Source organism: Poecile atricapillus, chromosome 7, assembly GCF_030490865.1.
Source record: "Poecile atricapillus isolate bPoeAtr1 chromosome 7, bPoeAtr1.hap1, whole genome shotgun sequence".
In the NCBI taxonomy this organism is placed as follows: Eukaryota; Metazoa; Chordata; class Aves; order Passeriformes; family Paridae; genus Poecile; species Poecile atricapillus.
This window is the reverse complement of record NC_081255.1, coordinates 28,650,691-28,677,158: the sequence shown is the minus strand read 5'-3', so window position 1 is coordinate 28,677,158 and position 26,468 is coordinate 28,650,691. Positions and strand designations below refer to the sequence as shown.

The window sequence follows — 26,468 nt, the reverse complement described above, 5'->3', positions numbered from 1 at the left end:
GTGCACAGATACATAAGGCCATCACATCAGCCTATGCCAGACAGGCCAAGCACATAAATATCTCTCCCTCACCTCTTTTCCTCTGTTGGCTGACTGGAAGTTGAGGTTATTTTCTCCCTATGGTTTGAGTTTCTCCAGCACTGAAATATGCCACACAATTTAACTCTACAGCTTCTTACTTCCCCCTTACTGGGGCTTTCAAGCTTAAGTGAATTAATTGGCATATGTAGTTTTAGAAAATGGTTTATAGCTTATCAAAATAAGATGTGGCTTACCACATTAGAACTTCATGCTATGATAGTATCAAAGGAAACCACAGTTTCACTTTTGCCAAAAGTGTGTGGGAACCTTACCAAATTATACACATACAAATTTTCAAAGTAAAGATCTGTAAAGGTAAAGCAGAGTCAGGATTTTCAGCCTTCACAAAAGATGGCAAATGCTACAGGTGGAACACAAAGCTTAAAAGTTGATTCCAGAATTATTCTTTCCTGGCAGAAACTCCTGAAGTTGCACAGGAGTGTGAAGAGACCTTTCTATAAGTGGCATATACAAATAGATACAGTGCATTTATACTTTGTAGGCATGCAGAGTTTTCAGCTTGAGAAAATTCAGCTCACTGATTGCCTGAAGTGTGGGAGCAAAAGAAAATGGGTATTTAGCATCCCTGTGCTTGCCGGTTGCAGAACTTCATGAAGTGACATGTCTCTCAGAGATGTGATCTGATGCCAACATCATCCTTGCATTCTGTGCTGCATGGAGGAGTAATTTACTTTTTTTTTCAGTTAAGTTGCTTCAGCAAATTCTCCTGTCATTAGGAAAAGACGGCACTGTGAGGAGAGTTGTCATCTTTATTTTAAAATCTTGTAGCAATTGATTTATATTCATTCTATTGACACCAATTTTGACAAGTTTTGTGTTCCATTTCATGTAACGGAAATTCCATAGCAGACATCTTAGAAGGGTGGTGGGTAAAAGCCTGTAGGCTGTTTTTAATTTTTAAACCACCTTCATAATTCAAAGCTACAGCCAGCTGAATTTCTGTTGGAATTGAGAAAATTTTATATAACCAGATCCACAGATGAAAATGATGCCAGCCAAAATTATACCCTTGTACAAAAAACAATTACACAACACTGATTAAATTACTGGATCAGTACCTTTTGAAGTCACTGAAATACATATTAATTAGGTTATTGAAGATTAGAGGTGGTGTTTTCATGTCATGGATGGGAGTTGGGAGGGAAAGGATTAAAAATAGTAAAATATGGTCATCATGAAGAAGCCATTTCTGCTACTAAGCTACCAAACATAAGTTTTCTTTTTAAATTCAATTACCCAATATTTACAGAAGAGTCTCTGAATATCAATCAGTTGCCATAGAAATATGGAGACTAAGCAGATAAACAAAAACAACACCTGAAATTAAATTGAATTTGAATGGACATGCAGTTTGCTTCCATCACTTGCATTGTATCAGGCATCTGTACACTGTGCAATATGTTTCATTCAACACATGGTTTGACACCCAAAGGTAACCAAGAAAGAAATAAGTTGTTACAATTAGCATCTTTATGTAAAATTTCACACTCCACAAAACAATGCAATTGACACAAGGGCTTACACAGAACATTGGGCGATATTTTGCACTCACTGTGATGGCTTGGAAATATAATTCACTGCACAATACTGACAGAATATTTACAGAAAATAAGAGCAATCATTAGTCTCTTATAAATAAGGTGACCAAATATCCCAGCCTTCTGTGAATACATGCAACCCCTCCATGATGAAGTCATGTCAGTTATTGTGCTCTAATGAGCCTTCTCCTATCCCCATCAGTATTCCAAAAACAAAAGAAAGATACCACACACAACCAGAAGTAGTCACACAACAAAACCCCATTCTTGGTATAAAATTTAAATTCTCAAACATCCTTTTAGTACTGTCTCATTTTAGTTCCGTTTCTACTGCTTTACTTCAGTGGGTTTCCCCTTTCCCTGAATGTGATGCTGGTCCCCACCTTGACAGGAGCATGGAGGACTCTGGAGAAATGAACTATAAAAAGGCATCATCCCAGCAGTAAGGAAAACAAAAGAACATGGTCTGCAGGCAAAAGGAAAAGGAAGATGAAGACCCCATTTGCGTCTAGAAGGGTTATGAGACAGTGGACATTTTGGTCGCCTTAGTTACAAGTCTCTCTGTCACCTGCATGCATGGACTTTTGTTTTAGTCTGTAGTTGTTGATCTCACAATCACACACAGTTTTATTCAAACACCAAACTGGTGAACAGTGTTATGAACAATCACAAGGATGGAATAGCCTTTTCTCCCAGAAGTCACAAAACAAGATACTCCTTGAAGTCTTCTTACCAGCTGTGCAAATTGATCTATACAAGTCCCATCTCCTGGTAGCCAGCACTAACCCTACAGGCATGACCAGCTCAAGCTGTGACCCTTTACAAGTTGTGTACGAGGTTGCCATTAAGGTGACGTTCAGCAAGGTTACCACACATGGCTTGGGTACCACAGTTACCAGCAAATCACTTTAATGGTGACCAATATATTATAAGTTACTCCAGCTACACACATATCAGAGAGGATTATTACAGAGACAATACTTTACACTCCTCTACCTGCAGCTTTCAGTTTGGTTTGGTTTGTTGCTGTTTTCTACACGGTGGTGGTCTCCCATGGCGCATAATATGTTTTTCTAAACTATCCAGGATGGCAACAGCAATCCTTTGGACATGAGGATCAGTGTGGACATTTTCCTTGATGTTGTACAAATGCTGCAAACCACCTTCTTCAATTAACATGCTGCAGTATCTGGCAGCTGCAATAGAATTATATAGAGGGAATTAAAACCAGAATTATCTAGGGTAAAGGTAGCACATACTTGTAAACACTGATTCAAATTCACTTTTGTCTCCAGGCAGTATTTAAGACACTCCCTAAAGTGTCCACAGAGGTGCATGAATACTATAACAAGTGACAACACAACAGAGTTATTTGGACAGGACTCCAGCTGTAATCAGGTCTCTTACCAGTCTGTCTCAGCTGACTGGAAAGTGCCCTGTGATATGCACAGCATTCTCTTCCTCCCACCTCCTCTACAGGCATTTAAAGTGCACGTAAAAAAATCCAGAAGAAATGGTAATCCAAAGCACTATAGTTTCTATGACTCTAGGTAATAATAGCCCTTTTCCCAAAAATCTCAGTACAGAACAGTTACCAAAAAATGGGATCAGATATACCACATCATCTCTCCAGGCTTGGAGAGTGAATACAAACTAGTTCCTTCCAATAGTTTGCTAAATGTATTGATGGTAGCCTCTCATTAGTTTGAAGTTTCTACAAGTACATTTCCAGGGCTTTTTCCACTTACATCCTGGAATTCACTAAGTTGAAATCACACCCCCATCAGCTGCAGCATTATTAAGAGCAGGGAACAGCTATAAAAAGAGCTGTAGGGTGAGTGTAATGTGCAAGCTCCAGAAGTTGTTATGGAAAGGTCAGGATGACTGTAATGCAATCCACAGGGCATTACCTCAGATGGGCCCAATTTCACCATTCATCTCAGTGATGCAACACCAGACTTGTTTTAATGCTGATGTTGAGCATTTCGCTGGGGATCACATTTACTGTGGCGCTACTAAATATTTCAGCTAGGTTACCTCACTGAGGTCACTATGACACAAACAGCAGCAGAAGAAAAAAATATACCAAAAAATTAAACCAATTACTTCCAGACTACTTTACACTGTCATCTATAAGAGAGGGTCAAAATAAAAAGCATCTCCTCTCCATGACTACTAAAAGCTTTCTTGGTACAAAGCACCAAAAGCTGAAGATTTCCCCCCTAAAAACAACTCCTTATTTCAGAATTAAACAAATTTTCCTCCAGAGTAGGTTATTATATTTGCTACTAAACATTTGGTTTCTCTGCAACTTTGTCCAGAAGCTTCTGCCATCAACTACTATCAGAACTAAAGGAATTCTGTCTCGGTCTCAAATCAGGAGTAGGCCAATACAAACCTCTGTAGCATGTTAAAAGCTCAGAGGTGAGGACAGACAAAATACTAAAAATAAATAGAACAAACAGGACAACACAAAGTTAACAGGACTGAGGCACAAAGAGAAATTACAGGGCCTTATTTAAAATCTGTTATCCAGATCTGATCAGTAAAACAACTCTGTCGAAGAGTCTGACTTCAATGCGAAAAACCTCACAGATTTCTGCACAGTACCCTGGGAACAGAGGCTCATTATATTTATGAGCTCTATGAAGGGCAGCAAAACAGTATTCTCTGTGCAGTTATATATTATGTCATGCTATTGGTTGGTCCTGAATAGATTCCTTGTCACTGCAGCAATAGTGATTTATGGGACAGGGATAAACAAGGCTAGATACGCAGCCATCAAGGAGATTAAAAACTGGCACAGAAAACACTTCAAATACTTTAGAAGGAATCTGCTTTATACAGATATATTCATGCCAAAAATTTCTGTTAAAAAAAACCCCACAAAAACATTAAGAGCAAGGTTTATTCCCTCCTGCATTTAGGTATGGTTGGGGGATTTAGTTCCTTTTCCCAACACTTGTGCGTTACATCAAATGCTATCAAATCATTCTACTTCTCATTTTGCAGATGGGAAAGAGAGATTAAGAAAGTGACATTTATGTCACAGCAGGTTACTGCAAAAAGCCAATTAGTGATGACGATTAACTATAGCTTCTGTTCCCATAGCAAGACACTGCTACCTGCCATGGTCATTGCTCTTAACTTAAAAGAAATTTGTTGCCCAGCATTAATATTTGCCTATTTTATTTGAAATAAAAAACATGTGTAAGCAAAAAATGTAGTTAAATCTTAACAAATCCACATTTTGGAATTAATACTATGCATCTAACAGTAAAATTTCAGTTAATAGAAGAGATGTAAGGAACTTTTACTTCTCTTTTTCTGCCCCACTTAGTCAAGCCCCAAATGTAGTTTCTCCAGAGGATTAGGAATGAATACCCAAGAAATACTTATTTTTCCCACTTCATGCTAGTGAATAACATACCAAAAAATAAGAATTTTAAGTGTAATGTTCTCTCAATACATACGATTTTTGCTGCAGACGTGCTGCATGGCCCACACTGCCCATAACTGGACACCAGGTGTCATGAAACAGCCAAGCAGTGGAAAAAATGGATTGAAAGACCTATTAAAAAAAGAGAGGAGAGAAACAGTTACTTGCTTTATTACTAGATACTATTACTTCAGAGTAAGTCTGCTCATTCAGCCATATGTTAACTACAGGAGACATTGATAAACATTAAGAGGCTGGTCTGCTGCATCTAACACTCATTTAAGACAACTACCTGCAAATATCAGAAATAGTAAATATGTGGTATGGTTTTATGTATTTTTTTTCCCCAAACTCTTGACCATAAGATAAAACAATAGTTACCTGTATGCCACCATCTCACATTCTGGGGTTGGCCAATTCAAAATGGCAGCATGCTGTAAAATACAGAACCAAGAACATTGATTGTTAAATACAAACATTGAAAAAAGAATAGAAAAGACTGTGATAAAATTCACCATCATTTCTGTACCAGCTGTTCAAGGAGAGATGTCCTCTGGCTGCGACTTAATGTCCAGGCCTGCTCTCCTCGAGATATCAGATGAGCAATAATCCCTGCTGCAAAGTAGCTGACTTCCACCTCCACACTGTGCAACAATTTACTGATGTGGTCTATGAAATCCTTCCACATTAATTCAGAATGGAGTTCTTTAACTTCAGCTATGTTATTCTGGAATGGGGAGATAAATAATAAAAAAAAGAGAAAATGTCAACAGAAAGAAGATGGTGTGAGGGAGATGAACTATATTGTGTGAGTAGGCACACATAAACATTCAGATGAGATCTCTGTACATCCAAGCGACCACCACATGCCAAAATACTACTTTTGCTTTGGGAAATTTTTCCAGTCTATGCAGGAATCTGCTTCAAAACATAGAGGTTTTCTCCTAAGTGATTTTATTCCATTAACATGCAAATTACACTAAATCAGAGGCTGTTTTTAACATTCTCAAGCTCAATTGAAAATAATTTCAGCAGTGCAAAATTCTGCATTCCACTTACTTTCAACCTACTTTTTGCATTTGGACTCATGTGAAGCCTCACTCTCCTACATTAAAAGCTCTTTTTATTTCCTATAACCATCAATTTCAATGTAACTTTTGAAGAAACATGGAACAGTCCAAAAACATGTTAATTGTGAATATATACATTATAAAAATTAAAGAAGAATGTAAAAAATATTAGGACATGAAAAAATATTTTTTCAGATTAAGATAGGGTAAAAAAAAAAAAACCTGTCAAAATAAAATTTTTAAAGTACATATTTTAGATTTTTTTTTCCTTTTTCATCTCACCAGAAGTCCAAGAACTTTCTGTTGGATGGATGATTCAGACGGAAAAGACTGTGGATAAAAGAAATAAACAAAAGGTAAATGTTTATGCTAACTATTGAAAAAGCTTTAATTATAAACCAGTGTTGAAAATCCACCACCAAGCCTCCCCTTCTCACCTCTAAGACTCTCATGAAAAGTTCTAGCCCTTGGTTTTCAATAAAGTGCCGACACGTTGTTGGAGATTCATCTGTGAGGTTCCAAAGTGCACTCAGTGTGAACTTGAGGGTGGTATCTACAAGATTCTGATTTGTTTTCTGTTTAACTATTTGTAGAAGTTGCTGGGGGAAAAAAAACCAAAACATCAAAATATCAATATATGTATTAACTCCTCTGCTTTTTCTACACTAATTGGGCAATGCATAGCTGTCATTTATACACAGAGTAAAGATATACTTGTTTAGAGTCAAACTATACAAAATAAACCAGCTATTAAACTTTTTACGTCCCCTCTGAACATAGTTGCCTGCTAAAGGAATTCCTTTTTTTCCACAGTAATTACATGTGTAGGGCTATCACAGATGGCACAAAGCCATCCACAAAACTTGCAACCTTTACAGCAGTATTTACTTCAAATATTCTCATTTGGAGCACCTTAAACACTGAATTACAAATCAAGATAAGTCTTGCTATATTACTTTGCAGTAACTGTGTTACGTTTCTCCACTTGAGCTTACCTTCTAACCAATTTTCACATGAATACGTGCTAATATGTTAGAATTTTATCTCCTTATGTTTACTTTGTATCTTCAGGAACACTGTTAGTAGGAACAGGTGGAGAGGACTGGATGGCAGGAAAGCATCAGACTTACCCTAACAATGAAGAGTTCTGCACCAAGCTGAGCTGTTTGCTCTGTTGAAAGCTGGAAACAAACAAAAGCAGATCAACATTTTTTTTGGACTTCAGAAATATTATCCTATCATCTCAAAGCTTAAATCCATACCTTTGCAGCAAGAATGGAAATTATGGCTACAGCCATCCTTTGCATGTTTTGATCCTCGTGATTACACAGCCACTGCATAACAAGTTTGGCTGCTTCAAACCTGGAAGTTAAAAATAAAATTAATTTTTGTAAGTCTTAATAAAAAAAAGATGTACACAAACAACAGAAGAAGTATTCTTCATACCATACAAAATAGAAAGACACAGTCAAATTGCAGGTATTGTATGAGCCTCTGTCAGCTTTAAGCTGTTGGCTCAGGGTCTCTTACTTCTAATTATGTATCAAAGTGCACAGGAATTGCTCACAAGGAAGGAAGAAAAATTTGATACAATCTCCTGAAACATCAGACTATCGCACTTCAAAGTATTTGAACAAAACATTTGAGTAGAAAAATGCCTGCAAAAAGCAACCCCAGAGAAATGCTGACTTCTGTTACATGGAACACCTGGATAGACCTATCCAGGTGAAGTAAAAAAAAACCTGTATAGCAAAGGATTTTTTCAGACCTATACTCAATGGTATATATTTGGGTCAACAGACCTAAAACAATATAGGCCAGATAAATTCAGCATACTAGAATGATTTAAACTGAGCAAAACTGGGGCCAGAAACAAAAGCTTCTGAAGAAAAATATTCTGCAAAGCTACAACTCATTTCAACTGACATCTAAAACTTGCCTGTTAAATGGGACATCCTGGAGGATTCTGTCACTGCATAGTGAAAGAAGGCAATTCTTTTGCAGCTGTGAGAAATTAAAAATAATTGCTTCATTAGAAACACACAAATTTCAGAATACTTTCTTGCTATGAACATATTTCTATGAGGTCCTGAGATGTGGAGAAACCTTTTGTTAAGGCCCACAAGACAGAGAATGCCACAGAAGGCAGAGAAGCTTTGCCTCGTACCTGCTGGTGATTTGGGAAGTGCTCCATGGCCTTGAGGAGCAGGTGAGTGACGTCTGCCAGGAGCCGCACGGGCATCCCGGCCGCCAGGTCCTGCTTGGTGAGGTTGAAGACGCAGGCGCTCGCCGCCAGCTGCACGGGCAGGTTCAGGGGGTGGTTCCTCATGCCGATCACCACCAGCTGCAGCACAACAGTTTGGCCCACGTTAGCTGCTCACACGTTTGCACACAGACCCCAAGAACAATCTGCCTCCTGCTCGAGGCCACAACAATGACTCACAGCACACAATTTCTGCCTCCCTTGTACTCGAGTGAGAAATCCATCTGGTGTGATTTTAATGCTCAAGGAATAACATTTCCTTCTGCTCAGCGAATCAAACCTGGCAACTTCCACTGCTCCAAGTCCTTTGCACAGCTTGTAGCAACCTCTCACAGAAGAGGCTGCACAGATTGCAAGAAATTCCTAGAAAGAGCCAGGCTGGGATAAAATCACCAAACCCTTTCAGAGATGAATGAAGGAGGACAGAGTTTCTGCAGTGCAACGATAATGATGTAGTGCCTTGTTTGGTGATGAGCCATTTCAAATCCCATCCTGAGCTGCTACATCAGGACAGATTTTTTGCAGCTTCTTCCTGAATGATGTTTTTGGCTACGTATGTTGATTCTGATCTCACCTAATAACAGTATTTTTCTTGTTGCTAATTAAAAAATGTGTCCTACTGGTGCATCTTTTTAGGATCCCTACAAAACTTAAACCATCTCTGATGTTCTAGACATGGAAAGCCAATGCCTAGAGTGGATTTCTAAGGAAGTTTCTGGGCTCCATTTTCAGCCCCATGCAGAACACTAACAATTTCCATTCACCCATTACCACACTGGAGGGTGACAGTGGAGGAACTGTCACTGAATTCTTTCCTTATTATTACTGTTTTGTGAGCATCAGCAGAAGGCACTGCTATGTCTGCTGAATAAGAGTAGACAGACCTTTGCTTAGAACCCCAACAGATATGATCTAATGACAGAATTCAGCATCTGAAGAATATTTCATATCATATTCAAAGTTATGTGACAAAATTAATTAATATGCTACTAAATTTAGATAATTTACATTAGTACAGGACCATTTTACCTAACATAAAACACTACAGGGCATCTTCTACATCACTCTTGTTTAAATAGTTCTTTATTTTTATTTAACATTATGATTTTAATCTTAAAAAAACACAACAAAAAAGGTAGAAGCTTATAAACTAATTTCTACCAGGGTTTTGGGGATGAGCTCAGGAAGGACACATGAGAACCATCAAAACTATCATCTTACCTTTAAAATTTCAGGTTTAGTTTTTTCCATTACATGTGTCAGGCTGAATAAATGAAAGAGTGCTTCTCTCACAAAGAAGGCCCGTTCACTGTAACGCTTCAGTGCTTCCGAAATCTGAGTTTCATTTGCTTCTCCTGACACCTGTGAACACAGAAATAATCTTTAGTTCAAGATGTCAACATTTTACTTTCAAAATTTTCTTCTCAAAAAATGCAAAGCTGCAGTTTCAAAGGCAGTGATTTGGCCAAGTCCTTCAGTAAGTAAATGACTGTCAGCCTGCTCCAGTTTCAATTTAATGATATTTTCTGTTTATAACTGTAAGTTGTATAACTAAAGATGGTTTTTTTCCTCAGTTGTTTTATTTAATGAATCATTGCTGCAATCACTGTTTTTTAAAATTCTTAGGGAAGCACGCACAACCTGTTCTACTTAACACGGCACATACAAAAAAAGTAAAATGTTCATAAAGTGTCACATTCTGTGCATCCTGTATTGTATACAGGCATATTTTTTGAAAATTCTGAGATCAGGAATATATTACAGTCTTGAGAAAACTGATTGCATCTTGGATTTTGTTTTATATTCTCTACTGATTAGAACAGGGCAACCCTGCTTACTGACATGTTATACAGCCAATTATACCCTACATGAAAAATTTCCACTTAGTTTCATGTTCTCAACTATAATATCTGCCTAGTGTTCATAATCAAATTTCACAGGGCTGCTGTAAAGAGAGTAATATTTTACCTCTGCTGTTTCCATGAGTTCTGTGTCTTGTTTACTCTTTAGCAGTATTTAGACTAAGCAGTTGAATATTTCAGCAGAGTTACTAATGAATTTAGGTCACCAAAAAAAAAGGAAATAAAACCAATCATAGCCTACAATCTCTTCTTGGCAACTATGCCTTAAAAAAAAAAGGAATGCAAACTGCATTTTGCTAGCCACAATGCCACAAGACCACTGTGACTTTCATATTACTAGAACCTTCTTCCCTCCTGCCTTTTCATGGCACAGATAGTTCTATGAAGCAAGTATTCTTAACAGCAAGGATTACATTGTATTATTTTATACCAAACATGAGGTATAACCTCCTGATGCTGGATATCATCATACCAAAAGGGAACTTGCTTTCTCCAACCACACATTTCAACATTCAGACACTTCCCCTATCAGCTGTGACAACTAAGTACTCAAGAGACCTGGCCCTTAACAGCTGTCAAATGTTTCAGGGATAAAACCCACAAAATTGTGTAGCTGTGTTTCTCCACTTGCCTATAACAAGAGCATTCTGAAATTTAAAACTCAAGTGTGAAGCTAAACTTGCACAGGGCAGACTAAACTATGGACACAATAGGCTCTCTTCCTCATTCCTTCTGCAGCTTCCATCATCCTCAAAACACAGCAGAAAACTCAGTGTCAAAGATGATATACCACTGAAATGTATAAAACAACTTTTTTAAAAATTAATTCTGACCTGCTCATTCTCCAATAACTGCATTCAGATTCTACAAAACAGGGAACCATGTCTTTGTCTTGTTGCCTGGCTCTAAAAATTAAATAAATAAGTGCACTTGAGAAAACATCATCTCATCCTAAGGGGCTAAGTAATTGAGGACTTTCTCAAGAAGAGGAAATCTTTCATCCTTAGTTATTGCTTCTTTGGTGTTGCATTCATCACCAGAAGACCTTTCAAGATGGGTAGAAATACTGTAAGAGGAAATATCAGTGGTGATGGAATATAACAGCAGCTGAGTTATTCAGCTTTATTGTATCTGCTGTGTTAATCATGAACTGCTCAAAGCTTACGCAAATTCTACCTCCACCCCTTACACATTGCTGACTTATGCCAGGTACTGTCTGGAATCCAGAGAGTATTATCCCACTAAATGACTTCAGACCAGACAAAGTTCAGCTCTCTTAGATTTGGTAAATCAGGATCTAAGGTTCACTGAAAAGGCACAGAAAACAGATGGCTCTTACATGTATATGTATATATACAGTATTATGTAAATTTAGCAGTTTGTGTCAGAATTAAGTAGGAATTTCACCTAAAGCCAGTAATTATAATTAACAGTTAAAAAAAATGAACCTACAGTCTCCTATTGAAACACACACATTCATTTGTTACAAACAATTAGGTCTATTTTCCCTGCACATTGTAATTTTCAGTGAAATTAATTCCCCCACTTAACCTTCAGGTTTCCTTCTCCTGTTAGGAACTCTGAGTAGCCGGCATCAGTAGCTAGCAGTCCTACAAACTGCATTGTGGGCCTCTGCAGAATGAATGCTTGTACAGCTTTATCTGTGACATGTTTTCTTCCAGAAATGTCCAAAGACACAAGGTTAGGCAAGATATCTTTCTGTTCCAGTAAACGAAGAGCTATGTCCGACGTGAACTGTTTGTCGTCCGAAATATCAAGGTGATTCAGGTATTTTAGTTCTCTTATAACATCCAGAATCTGGGTTGTGGTCATTTTCAAGCATTTCAGGTGGTGCATGGTCAAAGACTTGAGCCGGTCTTTGCAGGTGAGGAGTGCTGTTATGTCAGTGACAGAGGTGTTGGATATATCCAGACTTTCCAACCTGGGAAGTGAAGCAACATCTGCCAAGTCCTCGTTGTAGAACAGCACGTTGGTGATGCTCAACGCGCGGAGCCCGGACAGCTGACTGAAACACCTCTCGTAAGGGTCTTCCAGGGAGAGAGTCAGTGAGTTCAGCACCAGGCACTGCAGATTCTGCTGGATCCACTTATTGCTGCCCAGTCCACTGATAATGTCTGTGATTGTTATATCTGCATTCACCCCCGTGGCATCCAGCTCCACCAGCTTGTGATGGCAGAAGGCTTTGCGGAAAGCCACGGCTGAGATTTTGGCTTTGCGGATGCAGGCGCGCTTCAAGCGCATCTGGTTGCCTCGGAAGATGCCCACGGTCCCATCGTTCAGAAGCCCTGTGGGAAAACAGCATCAGTGCTTGGCTCCAGCATTACACACCACCACCTTGACATTAAGAACCCAAAGGGCACAAAGTGTTGGAAGAGAAAATGAATTACAAAGTAGTTTGCCTTGGATCATTACACTACCGATCCCAAAATCACACGTTTTGAGTTTTCGCTTTGGACATTATGATGTCATGTTTGGAAAATTCCAGGTTTAAGAATAGAACAGATAAATAAGAAGCAGTAAATGCATGTTACCTGATTGGTTTAGAAAATGGAACACACAATAAATAAAATATGGGTATGATTCAAAACCAATCAGACTGATGCCCTCATTTGCTGTATTTTTCTCACTGAACTGGATGGAAGCATGGTAAAAACAGAATTTCAAAATTTCTGAGTGTAGTTCTCCTCTGGCCACAGTTCCATTAACCTCAAGATTGTACAACCTAACAATGACCTGTTCTCATCTTGCTTTAACTACATAATCTAGCATTTGATTGAATTCATAAGTAGGATCGATACTAAATTAAGCTAATTAAGTTCTATATGAAGAAGGTAGGAGTGTTGCTCAGAAACAAGCTGAATGTGAGAAAGAAACCTAAAAAGTGATTCAAAGAATAGAAAGAGAAGGGCAAGGAAAGGGTGGGAAGGAGAAAAAGACAGAAAAGAAAAAAGAAAAAGCAACAATCTTGTTTAGTATCTTTTTACTCTGTATAAAGTAGCCTTTTCTTGCAAGACACTGGCAACATCCTAACTGAAAAAAATACATTAAGTTCCCTGCATGGAATTATCAAAAATGCATTGAATATACAAATATAAAATCTTGGTATCTTATCAACAGAAGGATTACAAAAAGCCATGTGAAAGGTACAGTTGCACAAGCATCCACACAAAAGCAGTAGGAAGAACATGTCCTACTTTTGCCCCTACAGGGTTATAAATGTGAAAACTCCTAGCTTCTTATCTCCTATCTTCATACTTCCTTAGCAAAGACAATGAAAGAAAAATGCAATATATTTGAATAACATCACTGCCACTACAGTCTGGATTTAAGTCATGGGCTAGTAATTGCCTCTGGACAAAGGCAAATTATAATAAAGATCTGCTGACCTTTCTAAGGAGCAAATGGTTCAGGCATTTCTGACCATTACTTTCCTCTTTTGCAGGGAAAGCAAAAATATGGGATGAAACAATGGATATGGAGCAGAAGTAAAAGCAGTAAATCTAATTTAGTTTGGTTAAAGTATCAATAAATTATTTCTTAATTTTTGCTTATCTCTTCATTTAAAGACCAAGCTCTCTCATTGGCCTGCCTTAGCCACTCCATGTTTACCTGTCACACACTTTTTTCCATCTTCCATTCTCTTTGTTTGGGACATTTTGGTGTCTGGAAGTGTTTTCACCACTGCCAGCACCAGTAATAAGTTTCTGGTAATTCAGTTTCCTTGAATCTGACTTCTTGGGACTACACTAAATAACTCCTTATCAGAAAGTGTATATTAAAGATTACCTTTTTTTTTTTTTTTTGAGCTTGTCTTTTTTACGACCATTCCTTCTGTTCCTTCTAACCAGAACAACTTGAAAAAAACCAGAACACCAATACTTGCCCAGTAAGACCCAAATAAAATCTGCACCTGTAGGATAGGGTGTTTGGTCTTTTTACAGTAATTTTTCTAGTGTCATGTCTCATTTTTTAACAAAAGTGTCCAGGATCCCAAGGAACGGGCTTCTTATCTCTTTTCTAGCACAATTTATACCTTTACTTTTTCATGCTAAGTTTTATTAGATAGATTTTACCATGCTTAAAGCAAGCAACCAAGAAGACAGCCCTCTCCTCAGAAATACACTGACAGAGAACCAGTAAGCCAGAACATAAAATGTAAGAATACCATAAGGTGTTTATACCACTCTAAAACTGAGTGGTCTGAAACAAATAATTTCATGTCAATAAAAGTGTTAAGAGACATGAGAAACCGTTTTAATGAATCACAAGGTTATTTTCTAGCTTAATTGCAGGGGCACACAGTAAAAAAAAAATTCAAATGCTCTTCAAGAGGTATTGTTGCTAGAAGCAGTAGAATCTTTTTTTTTCTGAAGTGATTGAAAGAAGACTGAAGAATGTTCAAGTTAAGGAAAATTAAAATCATAAACCAAGACCAAGAACTTTCTATTTAGATCTATGTGGCAATGCAAAGGTCAGCTGAAGCTGTGTAAAGCAAAAATGACACAAATTCTCTATTAAGGGATTACAGAACACAGTTTTAACAGCTGCAGCAGCAGATTCTACTAGAAAATATAGCAGAACTGCAATGTCACATTCCAGTGGAGTATTTTCACCACTGACCCACAAATGATGGTTTTTACCATGAAATGCCATCGTCTGCAGCAGTCGATCAGCCACTTCTTGAGGGAACATTCCTGGCTCCTGCAAGCAAAATGTTCCATCTTGCCTTTCTGTGCAGAACTTCTCTAGGTTGGCAGTCAGGAAATTCAAACAGATATCAAGTAAAGAATATGGAGAAGCTTCCTCCTGTCATATGCAAGAAACAATGAAACAAAGGAGATTTAGTCACATCATTCTATGAACCTTCCATTATTCTATAATGTCTTTTTTGTTAGTCTGGCAAATATTACAAGAGGAGATGTCTCCCTCAGAGCAACACTAAGTCAGGACACACAACAAACAACTGGCCAAACCAACAGCAGCCTCCTTCCCCAGTCACCCCCAGAACCACATCCAGTCACATCTGCTGTGCTTCGAACGCGACTTGTGTTCCCAAAGGAAAAAAAGCAATTGCTGAAAAATAATTTTAATTTATGAAGTCTACTGGGAATTAATCAATCAAGACAGACTGAAAGAAGATTTAAAAATCAAATTATACTTCTGGATTTAAAATATTTCTTTTAAGCATTTAAGTCAATGCATATTAGAAGTCTACTACCAACCTACATAAGAAATGCAGGTACTGCAGATAAATTGCATATATAAGAGCAATTTTTTGATACTGAAAAGGGCAGCTAGAGCTTCACATCAAAAAAGGAAACACAAAAAGAGCTGGTTTAATTTCAAATTTTGTGCAGTAATAAACTAATATATATTACAGTAATCATTTTCCTCTTTCCAGGCACACTGCACCTGGAAATCATCTATAGCAGAGGTCTGGGTTACAAAGGACAAGGCAGAATATAAACTTGATCTTTTCCCCCAGAGTTTGAGATTGGACACTGATACATGAAAATCTCTAAGGGTTTGGGTTTTTTTTTTCCATGTCTAATAATAACCTACTGTTTTCAGCTACACAGATTAATCAACATAAAGAATGACTCTCAGCACTGTGAATCATCCCCAGCACCACACAAAAGAAGGCCGAGTGACTGGTACATACTCCCCCAGACAATATTGAAAATAACAGCATCAACTGTTGCCAGATCTCATCTGTGGGAAAAATAGTAGCTTCCCTTTCATACAGAAAGTTCTGGATAATTTCACCTCTCTTTCTCAGCTCATTTAACTTCTGTTGCTTCACTTGCCTAATATGCTGATCACAGGAGTACTGAAATATGTAAAAGGTTATAGAGAAGAAATATAAATAAGTTCACAGAGATAAGTCTTCTAAAATAAGGTGCACATATTTGAGGACTGGGAGGTACCACATTAGAGCAAAGACGGAATCGAGTCTATCTTTAATGAATCACATATTGACAACAATTAGAGACTGCAGTTTAATAGCTCCTGAAGACTTAAGTACAGGCTTGGGAAATAAAATCTCCAAGTTATTCAAATGCAAGCTCTTTCTGCAGCTTTTGACATGCAACTTTCCATTCCTCTAACTCAGTTTTGTTAAATGCTTAAGTTCCATTATTTTTTTAGCTTTATTATTACATTGTATTGTTATAAAAACAGAGTTACTTTGTGATGCAACTTGCTCCCATACCAGAAAACACCAATTTTGGCTGCCTCAAATCTTAAGCGGCAAAGAAAACGAAGGACAGAATTTGGAATTGTGAATGTCTTTTGTTTCTTTTTGTTTCTTTGTAGTGTGCAATGATGCCTGATTATTTTAAAATAGTACATTTTTTTATATGAGATGGGAAAATTTCCTTCTGAACTTGAAATCAATACATATTCCCAGGACTTCTACAACAGCTGATGAATCAAACAAGAATCAGAATCTTTACTCAAAGGTGTATGAAAACCATTCCCACTGAAGCAAAGACATTCACATCTCCATTAGATCTTGTGTTTCTAATTTGATGCTCAAAGATGACAAAACCAGAATACTCGATCTCTTCATTCCTCCTGGAACTGTTCCTTCCTGTCTGCCAGAAAAGCTGAAACACTTTCATGTATCAGTGAACAAACTCCAATGAGAATTTTTAGCCCTGTAGATAGGCCACTGGCATATGACTCAGAAAACTATTTTTTCAACCAGTACCTCTGAGTGGCCAATCTGTCCTTTGGAAATGCAAGTTTAATTTTTACATAATCCCTCTGGAAGTTCACGCAGGGCATATCCATACAATCAAGGAACAACAACCACAAGCAGGGATCAATTACACTTGCAAACAACACAGTTCCTTTTTATTAATTCCACTCATTCCCATTATAGGAGACTTTTGTAATATTTTTCAACTTGCTGCCAAAAGGCTGAGGAAACACCCCTAACAAAGGCTCCTGAGGTACCCTGGGCAGACAGGTAAAATGTTTGTTCTGTATCTAATAAAGTCCTCTGACAAGCATCCTAAAAACAATTTCCTAGACTGTGTGCTACTGAAACAGAACAGCTCAAACACATCTGGAAGCCTTTCATGTGAGCTGGAGGCATTCTTTTTCCCACTCCACTATACTTCAAGACAATATTGCCCAGATTAAGTTGTATTTAAGCTCTTACAAGGCCAGAATTTAAGTGGTTCCTTTCTCTAGCTCTGCTTTTGAATGTCAGGTTGAAGACAAACCTGGCATTTGTTTTTAGATCACTTTCTGTCTAATGACACTATAAATGTATGTCAAACATAGAAGAGCATTTAAATTTATCTTTTTTATTTAATAAACATCACCCAGCAGTTTTTGAGTAGAACTTCCAATATGCTATTTTACTTTTTCATAGTCATCATAACTATCTGATACTTCAATTAACTTCATTTAGTTTATTTCATTATATCAAATTAATTGAGTAGCCAGGAAACAGATATAAAAATTAATTCCCCAAACCACAGAACTATGCATTACATGATGCAAGCTGGGGTGCCTTCATTAACTAAAACATACATTATGAGAATAATGATACACATCTAAAACCTGGCTAGCTTATGGAATAGCACAAGAAGTAGAATAATTGCATTTAGATAGGCTTTTAAAGGCTTATTTTAATTAATTCTTTTTTTAAAAAACACTTCTTAAGTGCTCAGTGTAATCAAGGCAAACCAAAAGTGTGCATGGGGATGGGGTAAACTGCCTGGCTACTGGCCTCTAACAGTAATCCAATACAGTGATGAACTGAAATGCAAAACCTGCTTCAACTTGATGTTACCAGTTCAACTTCGAGCTCACGCCAGGGCAGCTGGAAAGGTTCTCCCAAAGAACATTATCCTCCACATTTTGAGAATTCCATGAATCAGCTTTAAATACCACTAGAATATACTCAATACATATTTCAAATGCAGTTATAAAGCAAGAGCTTAAGGGAACACATTAAAGCACCGTAAGTTGGAGACTCTTAAGCCAAACATTATAAACCCAGATTAACTGGTTGAATGTGAGTATCAAAACAAAATCCTGTTCCTTTGGGGAAGCATCACCAGGCAAGTACCTGCTTATATAACAATACCTAGAAAAAGAATAAGAAACAGGTATGTCGCTGTTTTCTGTCAGTCATTACAATCAAGCTTTGCAAAAAAAAAAAAAAAAAAAATTAAATTTCACTGCTGTGTGGGCCTTTCTCACTACAGGGGTTGTGACCCTACCAACTCCAGCCTGACAGATTCAGTTCCCATGGGCTCTGTTTCTCAGACTCATTAAAAATCCAATTTTTTTTTTTTTTCCATTGGTAGTGTTTTGTTTTGGCTGGTTCTTTTTCCCCCTCAATAAACCAGTATGTAACACAAGAAGACAAATACCAATCTCACCTCTAACAGAACCATGTCTATGGTCTGCTCCTCAAGTTTTACCCAATTGCAGACTCAGTATGAAAAACCCCAAACATGCCAGGTCTCTGTAAGCCTGGCCCACCTGCTTTTCCTTCTAAAGTCCCAAAGGACGAGATGGGGCACAGGGTTAGGGACTTTTCAATTTGTGGCAGTCATTTCTCTCAAAACATTAACAGGAAAATAAGAGATAATTTAGAACCTCAGTCTTTGGTGCTGGATGCTGGACCATGTTTTCCAGCTGTTTTCCACCTCTCCACAGCTCCAAAACTTTACTTACTTTCTTAAAATTAACATTATTAAAACAATTAAGAAATAGAAACAGCCATCAAAATTCTTCTGAGTGCTAATAAAGGAAAGGCAGTGAAAAATAAACAGCTTCATGATTAATGCTACTAAGAAAGCTTTATGATTATCCTATTTAAATTAAGTTAAATGGAATTAAACAGAAGTAGGTGATTTATTAGCCAGACTCAAGGAAGGATTATGCTCAAAACTCCAATTTAACATTAACTATTCTGGCACAAGAAGTGGGAACATACTGATTAAAGCTGCTACTGATACAAAGCAGCAATCACAAGAGGCCTAAAATTAAATAGTGCCCCATTAGAATGACACAGTAAAGCCACTTATTTCAAGATTAACATCAAGAACTTCAGATACAAGTTCATCAATTAGAAATGACAGAGAGTGGAACCAGAGTGATGTGCTGAATTACAGAAAAAGGATAAAAAAAGAAAGAAGCATAAAAAAAAAAAAGAAGAAGGAAGGATTAAGTCACTTTCAAGACACTTGGGAGATCTCACAGGGCTATTTATGTTAAAAGGTTCCTGCACCATTTCAGTTTAAAGGTAACAGCTACTAGAATGCTCTGGGAAGCAAAAGTACCTTGGGAACAGGACATAAACCCAGCTTTTCTTAGCCTAGAAGATCAAAAGGTGAGAGATACAAATGCTACCTATAAATAAACACAGGACAATGAACATAAACTATAGACAGAAAAAAGCCATTAAGGAGAAGCACACTGTGAGCACAGCAACTAAGGTACGTAGAAATGCTGTGAACTGTAAGTTTTGCCATATATTTAAGCATCAGTACATAGTTAAACAATTAAATTCTACCCTAGTTCACTGATTAGAAGAGCAGGCACAAAATGTAGCTACTTCAATAACAATGATACATAACTTTATTAGGGGATTGACTGAAATTTGGCTTTTAATGACAAGGCATAAGACTAAGATTGCCCACGAAGCTCCTGCTAGTCCTTGAAAAGCAAATATGCACACTCATGTCTGGAGCAGAGGAGCAATCCAAACAGCTTCCATATGTTCTGCTCCGGCCTGTCTGGAGCAGGGAAAGGCTGCTCCTTTGGCAGCTCCGCGCTGCAAGAGCTCAGCGAGGCCCACGCACCGTGCCTTGGCACGGCTTCCTCCAGACAGACCCCGGACAAAGCAATTCCCAGTGGGAAGGTGCTGCTGGGGGCTGGGGGAGGCGGCAGCCGGAGGAGGCTGGGCTGAGCTGTGCCGGGCTGTGCCCTCACGCCGGCCGGCCGAGGGGCTCTGCCCCTCTCCGCCCTGGCGGCTGCGGCTGCCCGGCCCCGCACGGCGCTGTGAGGGGCCGGTCAGGGCGGCGGGTCTGGGCCGGCCGTCATCGCCCTCCCGGCTCCCCGGGACACCGAGCCGGGATCGAGCCTGCCGTCTGCCGGGTCCCGAGCGCCCTTTTACATAACGAGCGGCAGCGCCGCGGTTACACAACGAACGGCGGGGCTGCCCCGGCCCGGCCGCGGTGCCGCCGGGAGGGAGAGGAGGGGGGGCCCCGCCTGAGCCCCTCAGCCGGGCTTGCGCCGCCGCCATGGCGGCCCCTTCCCCGGGGTCACCTCCGCTACCTGCGCCGGGTCCGGCACCCCGGGGCTGCAGACGAACAGCTCCCCTTCCCTTCCTGCTTCCCTCCCTGCCCGCCGGCATCCCCCCATCGCCCCCTCACCATCGCGGCGCTGGCTGCCGCCGGCGAGCGCCCAGCCAGCCGGTCCCGTCACTGGGCTCCTTCTCTTTTCGCTTTTTTCTTTCCCTCCCTCCCTTCCCCCGTGTTTACTCCCCCGACCTGGAAGTGAATGGTGCCTCAGCCGGCCGGGAACCCGCCTCCCTTAAAGGGGCTGCGCCAGCACAGGTTCGTGCCGGGCTCGGGGAGCGGAGCCTCAATGCTCCTTTTAACACTTGCGTTTAGGGTTCCAAGTGTGGGAAGAAGGGGCCATTGCGCACCAAAGCGCCTCGGCCTCTGTTGGTACGAGTGTGTGGGACCTTTTGTTCGGCCTGGTTGTTCCGGTAGTGGAGCCGGGACCCGGGAGTGCCCGGCTGGAGCAGGTGAGCAGCAGCTCTGTGGCCCTGGGGACATCCCACAGCCACCAGCTGGCGTCAGCTTCACGCCTCGTGTTCTCAAGCCTCTGCAATTTAAATGTTTCCTGCACAAACTGGTTTATTCCGGTAATATGATTAATAACCTGCACCAGTACAATAGGTTTTGCCACCTGCTTTGGAGGGAAGCTTTGCTGTAAGCATAAACCATTCCATACAAAGTAATTTCAGCTTTCAGATAACAGTAGTAGTGAAGAAAACCTGTCTCCCAACCAATACATACAGTGTACTGTTGGTCAAAAGAATACAGTTACTTCTTGTTTCAGGATACAAAGTAAAGAGTAATACAAGTACCCTGTCCAAATAAAATCAATTAGAATATAGAATTTATGTAAAAGAATTGCTGATTCTACATACAGAAGCTTTGAATAACTGTTGTTTGCAAAACACATAAATATTTAGGAACAATTGCTAAAATTATTTATGTTTCGGTCTTTACAAGATGGCAAAAGATTCTATAAATACTATGAAACACAGTTTTGCCAGTTTAAGGACTGTATAACAAAAGTAGTTATAGTTCCAATTCTTTAGATTAGGCTGCTGACATAGAAGAAATAAATTACATGCTCAAGACCTGACAAGCACAGAATTAAGAATCTTCATGTTCTGAACTGAACCACTTAAAAACCTAATCTGCTTAGAAGAAACAACTTACATAATTATGGACACAGATATTAGCTTAGATGAGGAAGCAGCTCATACAATTATTCTTAGTCCATTACGTGTTTCTTCCACTTCATAATGTCTTTGCAAGCTTCCAGGATGTTCTTTCAATGTCTTTTAAATTCACTGATTCACTCTGACTTATCACCAGATGTCTTGTTTTCTGAATTTATGATAGGAACTGGGCTCAGACAATGACAGACTGACCCCCTGATCCCAGTGCCTGTTCTTTGCTGTACTCAGGAATCCTCTCCACTCCTGATATGGAGCAGCCATATGGTTGAGTTGGCACAGGCTCAACATTGGCATCAGAAACTGCAAAGACAAAATCCTGGCAAGACCAGACTCTTCAAGGACTTTAACTAATAAACTCAAGGAATTTCTACTGAGCCTGTGCAAACTGAAATGTTTTCAAAGCTGGATTTCCAGAGAAACAGTATTGCTGGTACAAAAGCAGCTCATCTTCTAAAGGCCCCATCCAGAAAGGAGATTCACAGAAACGCTCTCAGATTGCAGCCAGCACTGGCCAAGCAATGTGCATCTTTTTCCTGCAGTCTCACACACATGGCAGTGGGTTTTGGTCAATACATATTGAAAACAAGACTGTAGCTGCATATGGAAAATGTGTTTTAACTTCAAGCCAACTTTTAACCGTCTGAAAAAATTTAAGGAAATACTTTAGAAGCTGTAACTGGTGTTTCAACTATGCACCTGTAGGTTTGCTGCCAGTGCAGCTGGCGATGGACGGTCACAATTAGCTCTAGCCCTTAATAAAGGATAAAGCTTCTTCCTATGGGAGACCCTGCACAGGATTTAACTGCGTTTTATTTATCCCAAAAACTCAACAAGCTGGTGTTATCCTACTGAAATAATTTGGGGCAAAGCATTTGCAAATATTGCAAATTGTATTTGAAATTTATTTTAACTCAAACTCAGATTAATTTTAAGCAATTAAACACACAGATTTCTAATGTGCTACTTTACAGAAAATTCAGTTTGTGCTCAGAACTGCTGGACTTGGATACTGTGCCATGTTTTGTATAAGTATTCTTTTATCACATTTAGATTACATTAATCCATAAAGTTGTGAGTGCCCATCCCTGGAACTGTTCAAGGCCAGGCTGGATGGGGCTTTGAGCAACCTGTACTAGTGGAAGGTGTCCCTGTCCATGGCAGGGGGATGGAACAAGATGGTATTTAAGGTCCCTTCCCACCCAAACCATTCTGTGATTCTGAGATCATCGGAGAACCAGGGTTCGTTGTGTGTTTAGTGCTTACCAGTCTCTGGGTGTCCCCAGTGCCCCTGGCACCGCCTGCTCAGTTCAGGTTCCAGTACTTCAAAAAACGCCTGTGAGAGCTTTTGTGGTACCACAGAAAGGAGCTGGGAGCAGTCTCTCCCAGGAACACCCCTGTTCTAAAACGGATTCGGAAATTATTGAGCTGTTAATCCAGACAAAGGCGTGCAGGAGGCAGACTGAGGAATGGGGAAAGCAGCCCAGCTCCTAGGCCATGCAGAGCGCAGTTAATGTACTGTCATGTCTCGGTTTATGGGTTGTGCTGAATCGGACCTCGGGAACACGCATCCGGTAGGGCAAAACTCTGAAAGTAAAATTCTAACAGTGTGTTACCGCGTAAAACTGCTGAACCGTCAGAGTTCCCGGTGACCCCGGGATGGAACCGTGCTGCTGAGCAGTGCATGGGAGGAGCCGTAACGGGAGGCGTGTAAAGGAAGGTGCGCGAAGAGAGGCTGGGGAAGAGGCGGGGGAGTGGCCGGAGGAGCAAAGGGGCGGGAGGAGCGGCTGCGGGGAGGGCGGGGAAGGGGCGGGGAAGGGGCGGTCGGAGCGGCCGAGGCGGGGCCCGGTGCGGGCGGCCGGAGCTGGCGGGGAAGGGGCGGCCCCGCGGGGGCGGTGCCGGTGCCGAACCGAGCGCTCGCGGGAGCTGCCTCAGCCATCGCGGCGTGACCCGGCGCGGCCATGGCCGGCTTCATCAACTTCGCGGACGAGGAGGAGGTGCGGGCGTACCTGGAGAACCTGCACGTGGAGTACAGCTACCAGTGCTTCAAGGAGAAGGACCCGGAAGGTAAGGCCCCGCCGCCGCCCCCCGCACGCCGCGGCGGGGCCGGCGGGAGGCTCAGCCCCTGTCCCGTGCCGTGCAGGCTGCCAGCGCTTCGCCGATTACCTGGACGCCGTGAGGAAGGACTTCGTGGCGGCGGCGCGGGTGCTGCGCGACAACTGCGAGGTGCACGGGCACAGCGAGAGCTGCTACAAACTGGGGGCCTACCAGGCCCTCGGCAAAGGTGGGCAGAGGGGTTCTGGTTGTGACTCCACCACCTCCCTGGACAGCCTGTCCCGAAACCTGGCCACCCTCACATCTGCCTGTCCTCCTGACCTTGAAGGAGCAGCTACCTGTCCCGCCCCTTTCATGGTCACCTCGTAAAAGTTGGGGGAGGGTGGAAAATCTAAAATTGCTTCCTTCTGAAAAATCAGCTGTATGTTAACTATGTATTACTTTTTTATAATCACATCAGTTTAACAGGTAAGTACAGCCAGTGCTCAGTGTTGCTGCATATTCAGTTAATAACATTTCTTCTTCTCAGTGAAATAAAATAAGAAAGAATCTCAGACTAGTGACATGCATAACTAAGGAGTCTCCAAGTCTGGTCAAAATGTATTTGCTGGCACAGTAACGGATAGCAGTTAAATTAGTCAGAGATCTTCCAAATGACAGTACTAATAAAGAACAATATTTTTACCATAGTTCAAAACTAGTTACAATCTTGGTGTAGGTACACTGGCAAAATAATATTTGCCTAGTGTAAGATATTAAATCCATAGATGTATTAGTGGAGAGTTTTGTGGGTCTGGATTATTTTTTGGTTACTGGCACTGTTGTGATTATTCGTGAGTGGAGGAGAGTTTTCAAAGTCAAAGACATTAGCAAAATGTTTCTCAGTGAGACAATAGTAATGTCTCTGAAGTCCTACATGTTGACTACTGCAAAACAGAAAGCTCCCATTTGTTTTAACATGTCCTTCCAGTAATGTTTTGGTTCTTGGCTGACAGGTGGACTCAACCCGGATTTGAAAGCTGCCTACAAATCTTTCGTGAAATCATGTGAGAAAGGTGGGAAGAAGTCAGCAAATGCATGTCACAGCGCTGGGCTGCTGGCCCAGGATGGGAGAGCCAACAATGATCAGCCTGACCCTGTTGTCGCTAGAGATTATTACACAAAAGCCTGTGATGGCAATTTTGCTCCCAGCTGCTTCAACCTGAGTGCGATATACCTGCAGGGAGCACCTGGGGTCCCCAAGGACATGAGCCGTGCCTTGAAGTACTCGCTGAGAGGCTGTGAGCTGGGGCACGTGTGGGCTTGTGCCAATGCCAGCCGCATGTACAAACTGGGGGATGGCGTTGAGAAGGATGATGCTAAGGCAGAGGAGCTGAAAAACAGGGCAAAACAGCTGCATAAAGAACAGAAAGAAGCTGCAAGTTCTTTAACATTTGGGGAGTAAAACTGGCAGTTGCAGATACTAAGTCTGTTTTTTTAATGGCAAGTGGACTTGTTATTTAAATTATGAGTGTAAAGTTTTCATTTAAATAAATATCCTGTATTTGGATATACAAATAAAATTATATTTTTGTTTATACAACAAGTGACTATCTCTGCTGTGCCTTTCTATGTTTTAGAACACACAAGTTTTGCTTAGATCCTTCCCTTCTTTTTAAAAAAGCCAAAAACTTGCGGTCTTTTGGGAGTTTGTCCCCATGGTTTCAAGAACAAAGGATCTCTTTTGTGTCCAACACTTCAGTATCCAGGCTTGTGCTCTGACCAGTTCTAACACACACAAAAATCACAACTGCAGGTAATCCCAGCATGGATAGTCTCAACTGTTCCATTTCTCACCAGCATTTTCAGAACTTTGATAGCTGCACACTTGTGTGAGCTGCTCTAAGGCATGGATATTCATCTGTAATTCTGTAGGTCTAGGCCAATTCCCAGCTCCCTTACTTCCTCCAATTGCCAACTGATTTGTGACTGTGTATCTGCCTGTCATGTGCCTGAGTGCTTCAGACTGCTCTCCCAACATACTTGAGTGCCCCTCATTTGATCACACAAATTGTTTTACCTTCCTGCCACCTTCTGGGATATTATGTTCTATTTTTTCTAATACAAATTTAGGGAACAAGGTGCTAACTCATCAGATCTTGGACTCAAATCCATAACCTTTATATATGTACAAACTGTAGCTAAACATACAGATTCTGAAACAGCTGTTTAAATAAGCAGGACAGTGTTTGTAAATGTACTCATGAGCTGACAGAATACTTTGTAATTTTAGTGTGTGTAAATATATATGAAGTTTGTGGTGTGTTTTACTGTATATTTACTACTCAGAACCTGAATCCCCTAGATTAAATAAAGATACAAACTTCACTATTGAAATAAGTGAAGAGAGATTAAAAGCAACATTACATTGGCTGTGGACGTGAAAGCGGAGTTGTTGGAGTCTCACTGCATGTATGAATTAAAGCAGTTCTCCAATTTAACAGCGTTCTTGGGTAGGATGTTTGCTGCTGGAACAGAAACCCAAGCAGCACAGCACAGCACAGCTGTGACACAGGCACCCTGTAACAACAGATGGCAGTGTATGAAAACATTATTGCACACTGGTGTGGCTC

General features: G+C 40.4%; 2 protein-coding genes across 2 annotated transcripts; one reads left to right on the top strand and one right to left on the bottom strand.

Moving 5' to 3' along the window:
• Positions 1-831: 831 nt before the first annotated feature.
• On the bottom strand, positions 832-20,814 carry LOC131581269 (protein zyg-11 homolog B). Its single transcript, XM_058843354.1, has 14 exons — positions 20,699-20,814; positions 14,936-15,101; positions 11,826-12,580; positions 9,634-9,774; positions 8,317-8,493; positions 8,089-8,153; positions 7,412-7,511; positions 7,280-7,330; positions 6,587-6,748; positions 6,432-6,479; positions 5,609-5,806; positions 5,461-5,513; positions 5,114-5,211; positions 832-2,836 (listed from the first exon to the last, which is right to left on the bottom strand). The coding sequence occupies exons 1-14, from the start codon at positions 20,699-20,701 to the stop codon at positions 2,646-2,648; spliced, it is 2,208 nt and encodes a 735-aa protein (XP_058699337.1). The 5' UTR covers positions 20,702-20,814; the 3' UTR covers positions 832-2,645.
• A 2,808-nt stretch (positions 20,815-23,622) lies between these two features.
• Positions 23,623-25,437, top strand: LOC131580868 (cytochrome c oxidase assembly factor 7). Its single transcript, XM_058842568.1, has 3 exons — positions 23,623-23,868; positions 23,945-24,085; positions 24,852-25,437. The coding sequence occupies exons 1-3, from the start codon at positions 23,763-23,765 to the stop codon at positions 25,298-25,300; spliced, it is 696 nt and encodes a 231-aa protein (XP_058698551.1). The 5' UTR covers positions 23,623-23,762; the 3' UTR covers positions 25,301-25,437.
• The last annotated feature ends 1,031 nt before the right edge of the window (positions 25,438-26,468 follow it).